This window comes from Hemitrygon akajei, chromosome 13, assembly GCF_048418815.1.
Source record: "Hemitrygon akajei chromosome 13, sHemAka1.3, whole genome shotgun sequence".
Classification (NCBI taxonomy): Eukaryota; Metazoa; Chordata; class Chondrichthyes; order Myliobatiformes; family Dasyatidae; genus Hemitrygon; species Hemitrygon akajei.
In genome coordinates this window covers 6,324,501-6,338,403 of record NC_133136.1, presented here as the reverse complement: position 1 = coordinate 6,338,403, position 13,903 = coordinate 6,324,501, and the positions used below count along the sequence as shown (strand labels likewise).

At 40.6% G+C, this 13,903-nt stretch overlaps 1 protein-coding gene across 1 annotated transcript in view; it reads right to left on the bottom strand.

The window, feature by feature from the left end:
* Positions 1-13,903, bottom strand: part of me2 (malic enzyme 2, NAD(+)-dependent, mitochondrial) — a 102,630-nt gene that overhangs the window by 22,531 nt on the left and 66,196 nt on the right. The window contains exons 10-11 of the mRNA XM_073064084.1: positions 11,143-11,256; positions 1,351-1,465 (exon numbers count right to left, since the gene is read on the bottom strand). Coding sequence (XP_072920185.1) covers positions 1,351-1,465; positions 11,143-11,256 — 229 coding nt within the window. The remainder of the gene's footprint in view (positions 1-1,350; positions 1,466-11,142; positions 11,257-13,903) is intronic.

Genomic DNA, 13,903 nt, shown 5'->3' with positions numbered 1-13,903 from the left:
CACTGCTCCTTTTGAAGCCGGGCTTTGGACCACCCATGGTGGAGATACATGAACAAGGTACTATAAGACCATACGACATGGGAGCATAATTAGGCCATCTGGCCCATCGAGTCTGCTCAGTCATTCAATCATGGCTGTTCCTTTTCTCCCCTCCTCAGCCTTCTCCCTGTAACATTTAATGCCATGTCCAATCAAGAACCTATCAACCTCTGCCTTAAAAACACCCAGCAAACTGGCCTCCACAGCCACCTATAGTTGCAAAATACACAAATTCACCACCCTCTGGCTAAAGAAATTTCTCCGTGTCTCTGTTTTAAATGAATACCCCTCTGAGGCTGTGCCCTCTTGTCCTTGACTCTCCCACCATGGGAAACATCTATTCCACATCTACCCTATCTTGGCCCTTCACCATTTGAAAGGCTTCAATGAGATCCTCCCCACATCCATCCTTGTAAATTCCAGCGAGTACAGGCCTAAAGCCATCAAACATTCTTTCATTCACAGAATCATCTTTATTAACCGTCCTCTGAACCCTCTTCAATGCCAGCACATCTTTTCTTAGATAAGGAGACCAAAACTGTTCACAATACTCAAGGTGAGGCCTCACCAGTGCCTTATAAAGCATTGGCATTAGGATCAGCAGTCCTGCTCTTGTATTCTAGACCTTTTAATTGAATGCTAACATTGCATTTGCCTTTCTCACCACCAACCCAACCTGCAACTTAACCTTTAGGGTGTTCTGCACAAGGACTCCCAAGTCACTTTGCATCTCAGATTTTTGGATTTTCTTCCTGTTTAGAAAATAGTCTGCACACTTATTTCTTCTATCAGTGTGCATGCCCATGCATTTTCCAACTTGCTTCAATATCACTGTGGAATAACACAATGCTATTACAGCTTAGGGCGTTCCAGAGTTCACTGTTCATTTCCACCGCCATCAGAACTGTGTGAGTTTTCTCTTGGTGCTCCAGTTTCCTTCCACATTCCAATGATGTACAAGTTAGTAGGTTGATTGGTCATTGTAAATTGTCCTGGGATAAAGCTAGTGTTAAAATAGGTGGGTTGTAGGATGGTGAAGCTCATCGGGCCAGAAGGGTCTGTTTTGCACTGCATTTCTAAATAAATAACATATACTAAATGGCAATATAATGCTCACATTGCCCAAGAGCACTGTAAAGCTGTTCAGTACTCCCAAGCATTTCCTTTTAAATATTCAAAAAATGATCCCCCAATGCATATATTCAGTATTTAAACCTTCTTAATCAAAATACCACTCAAATTAGTTCCTAAAATCTACAGGTGAACCCATTTTTAGTTTTCATCATTCCTGCTGAAGTTTCTACCACTTACCAATAATAGCAGTGGGCTTGAGTATGTTGACTGCGTCCAGAAATGTCTTGGCTGATTGATCAGGTGGTGGATGGGCATATGCTTCCTGGTGGCCATCTATCGACTCTGAACGACCCTGTAGTTAGAAGCAGCATATTTAGAGTCAGACGTACTATGGAGAGCATTCTAACTGGTTGCATTACCATCTAGTATGGAGTGGTTACTGCACAGGAGAAGAAAACACTGCAGAAAGTTGTAAACTCAGCCAGCTCCACCATGGGCACTAGCCTCCCCATCTTCAAATGGTGACACCTCAAAAAGACAACATCTATTATTAATGATACACATCACCCAAGATATGCCTGCCCTTTTCTCATTGCTACCATCAAGGAAATGGTACAGCAGCCTGAAGACAAACACTCGATATATGCCCGTGATATTAAACCTGATTCTGAATCAACATTTTCCAATGCACCTGTACGTCCTTGACATTTAATAACATGCAAATTAATTACTCTGATTCTGATTAACAACTACAAACAAGTCAATTAATCTCAGTTCAAATTCCCAATGTATAAAGAGAGATTAAATATTTAAAAATAAAAGGGTTATTCTCTATTCTTTCCCCATTGGATTTGCCAAGTGAGAAGACAATAAATTAGAAATTTGATACTCAGATGTATTGGATGAAGCAGCTTTGCTGGTTTTTGACAATGAACTGCACCAAATATCCAGGTTCATATCTGCAACAAAATTTTATTTAAAAAGCTACTTCCAAAAGCTATAATTGGACACAAATAATCTAGGGAATGAAAAGGTTAACAAATGAGGAGCATTTGATGGCTCCGGGCCTGTACTTTAGACCATAGACCATAAGACATAGGAGCAGAATTAGGCCATTGCTAATGTAATGAGAATGAAGGTAAGATCTCAGTGAAATCTATTGAATAGTGAAAAGCCTAGAGAGAATATTTCCTATAGTAAGGGAATCTAGGACCAGAGGGCAGTCTCATAATTGAAGGACATCCTGAGAACAGAGGTGAAAAGGAATTTCTTTAGCCAGAGAGTAGTGAATCTGTGGAATTCACTATCACAGGCTATTGTGGGTGTCATTTCACTGGGTATAGTTAAGCAGAGCTTGATAGATTCTTGATTAGTAACAGTGTCAAAAGTTATGGGGAAAAGTCAGGAGAATGGAGGTGAGGGAGATAAATCAGGCATGGTTGAATGGCGGAGAAACTCAATTGGCTGAATAGCCTAGCTCTGTTCCTAAGCCCTATGGTTAAAGTTTTTAAAGGCTATCAGCTGTACCTAATAATAAAACTAGACAACATAGTATTTTTGAGAATCAATATTAATCAGAATAATGCAGATAAATTACTATTTTCATAATCTAATAAAACTGAATTTCCAAACAGTATTCCCTTTATATTACAAATTTACTCATACTCATATCAAACGCCTCTCTAATACAAGTACTCTCCTATAAATATCAACATCTGACACTCTGGGAATCTGAATAACATACCTTGTTTGTTTGTTTAAATATACTCTAACTTGTGTATATTTATTTAATGTATATAGGCCCTTCCAGCCCAACAAACCAGTGTCATCCAATTACACCCAGGTGACCAATAACCCTACTAATCCATGTCTTTGAAACTGGAGCATTCAGAGGAAACACAAAAGGTCATGGGGAGAAGGTACAAACTCCTTACTGGCAGCAGCGGGAATTAAGTCCAGGTCACTGGCACTGTAAAACGTTATGCTAACTGCCACACTACCGCTCTAAATAGTAGTAAGTATATGTAGTTAATCAAACCATTAATGTATAAATTAGCTCATTTCTTCCAGAGAAATACAGCAACACATACAATTAGAGAGTCACCACATGGCTCTTCTTTACAAACATTTTCTGGAGAATGCAGATTCAGACTTGCTGACCTGGGAAGATATTCACAGTGCAACATATATTCAGATTTATTTATTACGTCAAAAGCGGAATATCCCAGAGGCTAACCATCTTAATTCCTATCCCCATTTCTGTTCCAATATGTCAGTCCATTGCCTCCTCTTTTAGCACAATGAAGCCACCCTCAGGGTGGAGGAGCAAAAGCTCGTATTCCGTTAAGTAGTCTCCAACCTGGTGGCATGAACATTGGTCTCTCCAACTTACAGTAAATATTTCCCTTCCCTCTTCTTTTATTCCGCCACTCTGGCCTCTTCCCTCTTCTCATCTGTCCATCACTTCCTCCTTCCCTTTCTCCAATGGTGCACTCTCCTCTCCTATCAGATTCCTTCTCCTGCCCACTATCTTTCCCATCCACTTGGCTTCACCTATCACCTTCTTGCTGGTGCTCATTTCCCTCCCCCACCATCTTATTCTGGCAACTTCCTTTCCAGTCTCGGCCCAAAATGCTGACTCTTTATTCCTCTCCATAGATGCTGCCTGACCTGCTGAGTTCCTCCAGCATTTTCTGTGTGTTGCTTCAGTTTCATATTTATCACATATACATGGAATCATACAGTGAAATCCATCATTTGTGTTAACAACCAGGGACGTACTGGGGTAGCCCACAAGTGTTGCCACATATTCCAGCACTAATATAGCACACCCACAATGCTCAGCAGAACACAAGCAGCAATACCAATAAAACAAGACAGCAAATGCAAAACAAGTCCATTTCTCACCCATTCACACACCCAGACAGGCCTCAAAGGCAACCGGCTTCTAGATCTCATCATAAATAATACACACTGGGGCACCAGGTAGCATTGTAGTTAGCACAACGCTATTACAGCTCGGAGCATTGGAGTTTGGAGTTCAATCCCAGCATCTCATGTAAAGAGTTTGCACATCCTCCCCAAGTCATGCGTGGGTTTCATCAGGGTGTTCCAGTTTCCTCCCAACAGTCCTAAGATGTACCGGTTGGTTAAGCTAAGATTAAATCAGGAGTTGCTGGTGAAATGGCACGAAGGGCCAGAAGGGCCCATTTTATGCTGTATCTCTAAATTAAAAATAGCAATATTTTCACCAATTCAGCTGTTTGATCATCAGTTATGACTGCATTATTTCTGACCCACGTGCGATTTTATTCTGAAATAATTGTCCAAGAGTTCATGGGTATTGTTTCTGAACTATAAGACATAGAAGCAGAATTAAGCCACTTGGTGCTTTAAGTCTGCTCCGCCATCCCATCATGCCTGATCCATCATCCCTCTCAACCCCATTCTCCTGTCTTCTTCCCTCAACCCTTGACACCTGAACTAATGAAGAACCTATCAACTTCCGCCTTAAATATACTCAGTGACTTCATCTGGATAGCTGTCTGTGGCAATGAATTCCACAGATTCACAACCCTCTGGCTAAAGAAATTTCTCCTCATCTCTGTTCTAAATGGATGTCTCACTATTCTAAGACTGTGCTCTCTGGTCCTAGGAAACATCCTCTTCACATCCACTCTATCTAGGCCTTTCAATAGCAGGATCAGGTTTATTATCACCAGCATGTGTCATGAAATTTGTTGACTTAGCAGCAGCAGTTCAATGCAATACATAATATAGAAGAAAAATAACAAAATAATAAATAAAAAATTACAGTATACATATATTGAATAGATTTTAATAAGTACAAAAAACAGAAATACTGTATATTAAAACAAGTGAGGTAGTGTCCAAGGGTTCAATGTCCATTTAGGAATCGGATGGCAGAGGGGAAGAAGCTGTTCCTGAATTACTGAGTGTGTGCCTTCAGGCTTCTGTACCTCCTACCTGATGGTAACAGTGAGAAAAGGGCATGCCCTGGGTCCTGAAGGTCCTTAATAATGGACGCTGCCTTTCTGAGACACCGCTCCTTTAAGATGTCCTGGGTACTTTGTAGGCTAGGATCCAAGATGGAGCCAATTAAATTTACAGCCCTCTGCAGCTTCTTTCAGTCCTGTGCAGTAACCCCCTCATACCAGACAGTGATACAGCCTGTCAAAATGCTCTACACGGTACATCTATAGAAGTTTTTGAGTGCACCAAATGTCTTCAAACTCCTAATGAAGTATAGCTGCTGGCTTGCCTTCTTTATAACTGCATCAATATGTTGGGACCAGGTTAGATCCTCAGAGAACTTGATCCCTCTATGAGGATTGGTTTGTGTTCCTTCGTCTTACCCTTCCTGAATATTCAATAGGTTTCAATGAAATGCCCTCTTATTTTTATAAACTTCAGAGAGTACAGGCTCAAATTCTTCCCATATTTTAACCTTTCCATTCCTGGCATCATTCTAGTGAATCTCGATAAATGAGACCATGAGACAATAAGATACAGGAGCAGAGTTAGGCCATTTGCCCGATCCTGTTTGCTCCACTATTTCATCATGGCTGATCCATTTTCCTCGAGCCCCAATCTCCTGCCTTCTCCCAATATCCCTGCATGCCTCAACCATCAAGAATCTATCAACCCTTGCCTTAAATATACCCAAAGACTTGGCGTCCACAGCCACCTGTGCCGATGATTTCCAAATTCACCACCCAATGGCTACAGTAATTGCTCATCTCCATTCTAAAAGGACATCCCTCTATTCTGAGGCTCTGCCATCTGGTCCTAGACTCTCCCACCATAGGAAACACCCTCTCTATATCTACTCTATCAAGACCTTTTCACCATTCGATAGGTTTCAATTCGGTCACTCCTATTTGTTCTGAATTCCAGTGAATACAGGCTCTAACGCTCTTCATTTAACAAGCTGCTCAATCCTGGAAATATTTTCGTGAATCCCCTTTGAATCCTTCCTAATGTCACCTCATGCTTTCTAAGAAAAGGGGCCCAAAACTGCTTACAATACTCCAAGTGAGGCCTCAGCAGTACTTTATAAAGTCCTTGCTTTTATATTCCAGTCCTCTTGAAATAAATGCTAACATTGCATTTACTTTTCTCACCATTGATTCAACCTGAAAATTATCCTTTCGGGAATCCTGCACAAGGTCTCACAAGTCCTCTCTGCACCTCAGATTTTTGAATTTTCTCTCCATTTAGAAAATAGTCTACCTTTTATTTCTTCTACCAAAATGCATGACCATACACTTCCCAATAATGTACACAATCTGCCATTCGCCCAACCTCCTAATCTGTCAAAGTCCTTCTATAGCCGCACTACTTCCTCAAAACTACCTACCTCCCCACCTATCTTCACATCATCTGCACACTTTGCATCAAAGCCTTCATTTTTTCCCCTTTTTTTGGAAGAATAGAAAGAGCATTCTGTAGGGTGAGTGTTTTGCTCTGGGTGTCAGATTTGAGCCTGGTTCCATGGTGCAGAAGGGAGAGAAGATGATGAGGAATGCAGTAGTCACAGGGGATTCCATATTGAGGGAAAGAGACAGGAGGTTCTGTCAGCCTGACAGAGATACCCACATGGTGTGTTGCCTCCCAGGTGCCAGGGTATGGGATGTCTTAGATACTTTAGGAGAATGGGCAAAGAAGTGGCAAATGAAATACAATGTTGGATAGTGTACAGTCATGCACTTTGGTGGAAGAAATAAATGGGCAGAGTATTATTTAGATAGGGAGAGAATTCAAAATGCAGAGCTTTAAAGGGACTTGGGAGTCCTTGTGCAGGATACCCTAAAAGTTAACCTCCAGGTTGAGTCAATGGTGAAGAAAGCGAATGCAATGTCATTTCTAGAGGTATAGAATATAAGAGCAGGGATGTGATGTTGAGGCTCTATAAAGCACTTGTGAGACCACACTTGGAGTATTGTATGCAGTTTTGGGCTCCTTATTTTAAATACTGACATCAGAGAGGGTTCAGAGAACTCACAAGAATGATTCCAGGAATGAAAGGGTTACCATATGAGGAATGTCTGGCAGCTCTTGGGCTGTATTCCCTGGAGTTCGGAAGACTGTGGGGGGGAGGGGGTCTCATTGAAACATTCCGAATGTTAAAAAGCCTGAACAAATTAGATATGGCAAAGTTATTTCCCATGGTAGGGGAGTCTAGGACAAGAGGGCATGACTTCAGTATTGAAGGACGTCCATTTAGAACAGAGATGCGGAGAAATTATTTAGTCAGAAGGTGGTAAATTTGTGGAATTTGTTGCCACGAGTGGCTGTGGAGGCCAAGTCATTGGGTGTATTTAAGGCAGATAGATAGGTTCTTGATTAGCCAGGGCATCAAAGGGTATGGGGTGAAAGCAGGAGAGTGGGTATGACTGGAAGAATTGGATCAGCCCATGATTGAATGGCAGAGCAGATTTGACAGGCCGAATGGCCCACTTCTGCTCCTATACCTTATGGTCTTATCTTATCAATTTTATCATCGAAGTCATTGACATATTACATAAAAAGAAGACGTCCCAACACAGACCCCTATGGAACCAGTACGGGGGATGGGAACCAGTATGATGCAGCTGAGGATGAGCCAGCAGGTTTACATGTAGACGATGAGTGTAGCATGAATGTAAGGAAGGACAAGCCAATGACTGGGTACAAATGCAGACTGAGCGAAGAATTAAACTGTACCTCAGAGGGAAAATTCAAAAGGGTGCAGAATGCAGGACTGACAGTGCTGTATTTAAATACGCGTGGCATTCGGAAAAAGGTGAATGAACTCATGGCGCAATTAGAGACTAGCTGGTATGACGTTGTGAGCACAATTTGGGACATTGGGAGCTTAACATCAAAGGATAAACTCTGTATCAAAAGGACATACAGGAAAGCATAGGTGATGGTATGGCTCTGTTTCTAAGAGATGGAATTACATCTTTAGAAAGAGGTAACAAGAGGCAGAGAATGTTGAATGTTTGTGGGTGGAGTTAAGAAATTATAAGGGTAAAAATAACATTATGGAAATCATATAAAGGACTCATATACAAGTCATATAAAATTTGTCGAATGCCTCCAAGATGGCTTTTGAGAGCAGCTTATACTTGAGCCTACTTAGGGAATGGATACTTTAGATTGGGTGTTGTACAATAACCCAGATCTTATTAGGGAGCTTAATGTAAAGGAACTCTTTCAAGACAGTGAAAATATGATTGAATTCATACTGCAATTTGAGAGGGAGAAGTATAACCTACATGTATCAGTATCACAGTAGAATACAGGGAGTTACAGAGGCATGAGAGAGGAGCTTGCCCGGGTGGATTGGAGGAGATACTGGCACGGATGGCTGAAGTTTCTGGGAATAGTTCAGAAGGCACAGGATAGATATGTCCCTCAGAGAACTAAGTTCTCAAATGGCAGGGATAGGCAACCGTGGCTCACAAGGGAAGTTAAGGAATGCATAAAAGCCAAGGAAAGGACATACAAGGTAGCAAAATAAGTGACAATTGGATGATTGGAAAAATTTAAAATCCAACAAAAGGCAACTTATAAGAAAGGAAAAGATGAAATATGAGGGCAAACCATCCAATAATATAAAGCAGGATACCAAAAGATTTTTCCCCAATTATATACAGAATAAAAGGGAGGTGAGAGTTGACATTGGACCACTGGAAAATGATGTTGGTGAGGTAGCAATGGGGGATGAAGAAATGGCAGATGAACTTAATGAGTACCTTGCATCAGTCTTCACTGTACAAGACACTAGTAGTGTGCCAGATGCCAGTGTGTGTCAGGGAGCAGGAGTTTGTGCCATTGTAATTACAAAGGGAAAAAGTGCCAGGCAAACTCAAAGGTCTTAAGGTGGATAAGTCACCTGAACCAGATGGACTACATCCCAGAGTCCTGACAGAAGTTGCTGAAGAAATAGCAGATGCATTGGTCATGATCTTTCAAGAATCACTTGATTATGGCATGGTCTCGGAGGACTGGAAATTCCAAATTTTACTCCACTCCGATTCTTTGAGAAAGGGAGGAGGCTAAAGAAAGGAAATTATAGACCAGTTAGCCTAACCTCAGTGGTTGGGAAAGTGTTGGGAGTCTATTATCAAGGATGAGGTTTCAGGGTACTTGGAGACTAATGATAAAAGAAGTCAAAGTCAGCATGGCTTCTGTAAAGGGAAATCTTGCCAGACAAATTTGCTAGAGTTATTCAAGGAAGTAACAAGCAGGATGGACAAAGGAGAGGCAGTGGATGTCAATTACTTGGATTTTCACAACACATTTGATAAGATGCGATACATAAGGCTGCATGATAAAATCCTATGGCCTTTCAGAAAAGATATTGGCACAGATAGAGGAATGGCTGACAGGCAGGAGACAGTGAGTAGGAATAAAGGGGACCTTTCCTGGTTGGCTGCCAGCGACTAGTGGTGCTCCTCAGGGGACAGTATTGAGACTACTAATTTTCACATTGTCAATGATTTAGATAATGGAATTGATGGCATTGTGGCAAATTTGTGGATGATATGAAGACAGATGGAAGGGTAGGTAGTGCTGAGGAAGTAATGCAAATGCAGAAAGACTTGGACATATTGGAAGAATGGACAAAAAAGTGGCAGGTGGAATACAGTGTTGGGAAATGTATAATTATGCGTTTTGTTAAAAGGAACAATAGTGCTGACTATCTAAATAGGGAGAAGGTTCAAACATCAGAGATGCAGAGGGTCTTGGGAGTCCTCATGCAAGACTCCCAGGAGGTTAATTTACAGGTTGATTCTGTTGTAAAGAAGGCAAATGCAATATTGGCATTTATTTCAAGGGGAATAGAATATAAAAGCAAGGGGATAATGCTGAGCCTTTATAAGACACTAGTCAGGCCACACTTGGTGTATTGTCAACAGTTTTGGGCCCCATATGTCAGAAAGGATGTGTTGTCATTGGAGAGTCCAAAGGAGGTTCACGAGGATGATTCCGGGAATGAAGGGGTTAATATATGAGGCGTGTTTGGCAGCTTTGGGCCTGTTCTCACTGGAATTTAGAAGAATGCAGGGGGATCTCATTGAAATCTACCAAATGTTGAAAAGGACTAGATAGGTTGGATGTGGAGAGGACACTTCATATGGTGGTGGTATCCAGAACTAGAGGGCATAACTTCAAAACTGAGGGTCAACTTTCTAGAACAGAGGTAAGGAAGATTTTATTTTTAGCTAGAGAGTAGTGAATCTGTGGAATGCTCTGTCCAGACTGCAGTGGAGGCCAAGTCTGTGGGTATATTTAAAGCAGGTTGATAGTTTCCTGATTGGTCAGAGCATCAAAAGATATGGCAAGAAGGCAGGTGTACGGGGTTGAGTGGGATCTGGAATCAGCCATGATGGAATGGTGGAGCAGACTTGATGGGCTGAATGGTTTAATCCTGCTCCCATGTCCTGTGGTCTCATGGAATACCACTAGTCACCAGCAGCCAACCAGAACATGTGTATGTGCTACTCAAACTCCATTCCAACCACAAATGGGGGATTGCATTGATACCTATCAAATATTGAAAGGCCTAGATAGAGTGGATACAGAAAGGATGTTTCCTATATTGGGGAAGTCTAGGACCAGAGGACACAGACTCAGAATAAAAGGAAGCCTCTTTAAAAACAAGACAAGGAAGAATTTCTTAAGCCAAAAGATGGTAAATCTGTGGAATTCATTGTTATAGATAATTGTGGAGGCCAAGTTATTGGGTATATTCAAAGCTGAGGTTGATATGTTCTTGATTAATAAGGGCGTAAAAGGTTACGGGGAGAAGACAGGAAAATGGGGTTGAGACGGATAATAAATCAGCCATGATAGAATGGCAGAGCAGACTCGATGGACCAAATGGCATAATTCTGCTTCTATGTCTTAATGGTCTAAAAAGGGAATATAAAAGAAATCTGCCTCACAAATATAGAGCCAGACAACTCAAATATCCATAAAGGTTAATTTTTAAAAAGCACGAAACTATGCTCTCACCTTACAAAGCAAACCATACTTGTCAAACATCCAGATCTTCTTCCGTGCTTCCTCATCCGGCACACCTGACTCTTTCATCGCCATCACGATCAGTTCAGCAATGCCTAATGCTGCCTGCATGATAGTGGTTTCAGAAGATACCAGCATTAAAATAATTTGAAAATAATAAATTGGAGAGAATTTAATCACAACGGACAAAATCACAGAGCTAGACATGCAGAAGAGTAAAATTGGACCAAAGAGTATTTTTACTTTTGAAGGAATAAACAGAGTGACTTTAGTGAGGCAGAAGACTATTGCCAAACAGTTTCTAGAACCATAGAACATTACAGCACAGAAACAGGCCTTTTGGCCCTTCTTGGCTGTGCTGAACCATTTTTCTGCCTACTCCCACTGACCTGCACCTCCAAACCCCTCTCACCCATATACCTGTCCAAGTTTTACTTAAATGTCAAAAGTGAGCCCACATTCACCACTTCATCTGGCAGCTCATTCCACACTCCCAACACACTCTGTGGGAAGAAGCCCCCCCCCCACCATGTTCCCTTTAAACTTTTCCCCCTTCACCCTTAACCCATGACCTTTTTTTTTCTCCCCCTAGCCTCAATGGAAAAAGCCTGCTTGCATTCATTCTGTCTATACCCATCATAATTTTAGATAGATAGATAGATAGATAGATACTTTATTCATCCCCATGGGGAAATTCAACTTTTTTACACCTCTATCAAATCACCCCTCATTCTCCTACGCTCCGGAGAATAAAGTCCTAACCTATTCAACCTTTCTCTGTAACTCAGTTTCTCAAGTCCTAGCAACATTCCTTGTAAACCTTCTCTGCACTCTTTCAACCTTATTAATATCCTTCCTGTAATTAGGTGACCAAAACTGCACACAATACTCCAAATTCAGTCTCACCAATGTCTTATGCAACCTCACCATTACATTCCAACTCTTATACTCAATACTTTGATTTATAAAGGCCAATATACCAAAAGCTCTCTTTACGACCCTATCCACTTGTGACACCACTTTTAGGGAATTTTGTATCTGTATTCCCAGATCCCTCTGTTCTACTGCACTCCTCAGTGTCCTACCATTTACCTTGTATGTACTACCTTGGTTTGACCTTCCGAAGTGCAATACCTCACACTTGTCTGCATCATTCTAATCAGTATCAGTCTCATGGATCTGCGTGGTTGTTAGACACTACACCATGCTTACTGTAAACAGTTTTTAAATAGCATCAGTTGCGTGTGCTTGTGTTGAAAAAGTAGTGATTTTTGTCACTGATGGTTGGAGAGAAATAAGCAGCTATACAATTCAGATTTGTTTTGTTCACTGCAATTTTAAGCATTCAGGCTTGGAAATGCGGGAAACAGCCAAGTGTGAAAATGAAACAGATTTTCTACAGATTTTCTTTGTAAGGTGAAGAAACAGATTTTCTTCAAGTTAGAAACTATGAAGAATTTGAAGGTATCAACAATGTTACAATGAAAATGAAGATTTGGAGGATGCAATTGTCAAAAGGATTGTGTGATGACCGTATCTATACTACGTGTCAGTTCTGATTTCATTCATTTACAAAGAGAACATGGCAACGTACAGTGGATCATTTCCTCAGTCGACAATTATTTAGAACTAATAGTTTAATAGTATTGACAGTGTTGTGATTTGTTCTTTTTTACATTTAAATAATTGGGCAGCCGCTTAATTGGGCCAAAATGTACTAGCCCTCATGTGTCTCAATTAACCAGGATCCACTCTATCTGTTCAAAAACTGTGAAATGACTGGTTGAAATAAGTATGTAAACCCATATTCTGTCAGAACAAATGTTAATAGTTGAAAGATACATCATTAAGATTAATTCTTCTGTACAAAGGGATACTGAGCTGGATTTTGTAATTAGTTGAAGGAATGGCTTCATTTTATCTGTTGGACTTCAACAAGTCTACAGACTTGCGTGTGTTGTACCATATCCTAATACTGGAAACCAATTTCCATGCAACATGGGTCAGGAACACATGCTTACTCATTAACCTGATTTTTAAACTTAAGCCCTGCAGGATGCAAATCAGAAAATGACAATTAAGAAGAGTTAATAAAAAGCCGAAATATTGTTGGATTCTGATTTTTTTAATTCCAAGTGTAATACCCAGGTTTACGATCATGCTTTGTTGTATTATACAGTTATGCTGTTGGGTGTTTTACTTTCTATAGACTTTCTCAAAATGCAATGTGTACCTTTAATTATAATTTACAATCAAGTAATTCAGTTGATTGATAAGTTAGGCTTGTTGCATTAGCCAATAGGATTTGTCTTGTTAACATTCTGGCCAATAAGAATGCCCTGGGACACTCCTGATGGATGGGGGAAGTAGCCATTTTCTTGAGAGTGCAGGAGTTTTGGAGAAAGAAGGAAAATTGGAAATGGACAACAAACTTAGTAGAAGAACATGAAATCACTTGGAAGAACAGATACTACTGTTGGAAAATCCTACTGTTACTAAACGTTTTCAATTTTCTTTGTTTTATTAACACTTACCAAAATGATCATGAAGGAACCTTTCATTAATCATTAATATGAAACTGAAAGTGAGAATTGCAGCCTGTTCTCTATTCATATTATCTACAGATCCAAGATGATTGGAGGAAAATATAGGGGGTATATCAGAGGCAGTTTTTTTTCCACAAAGTAGTAAGTGCCTGGTATGCATTGCCAGGGGTGATGGTAGAGGCTGAAAAACAGGGAAGTTTAAGAGA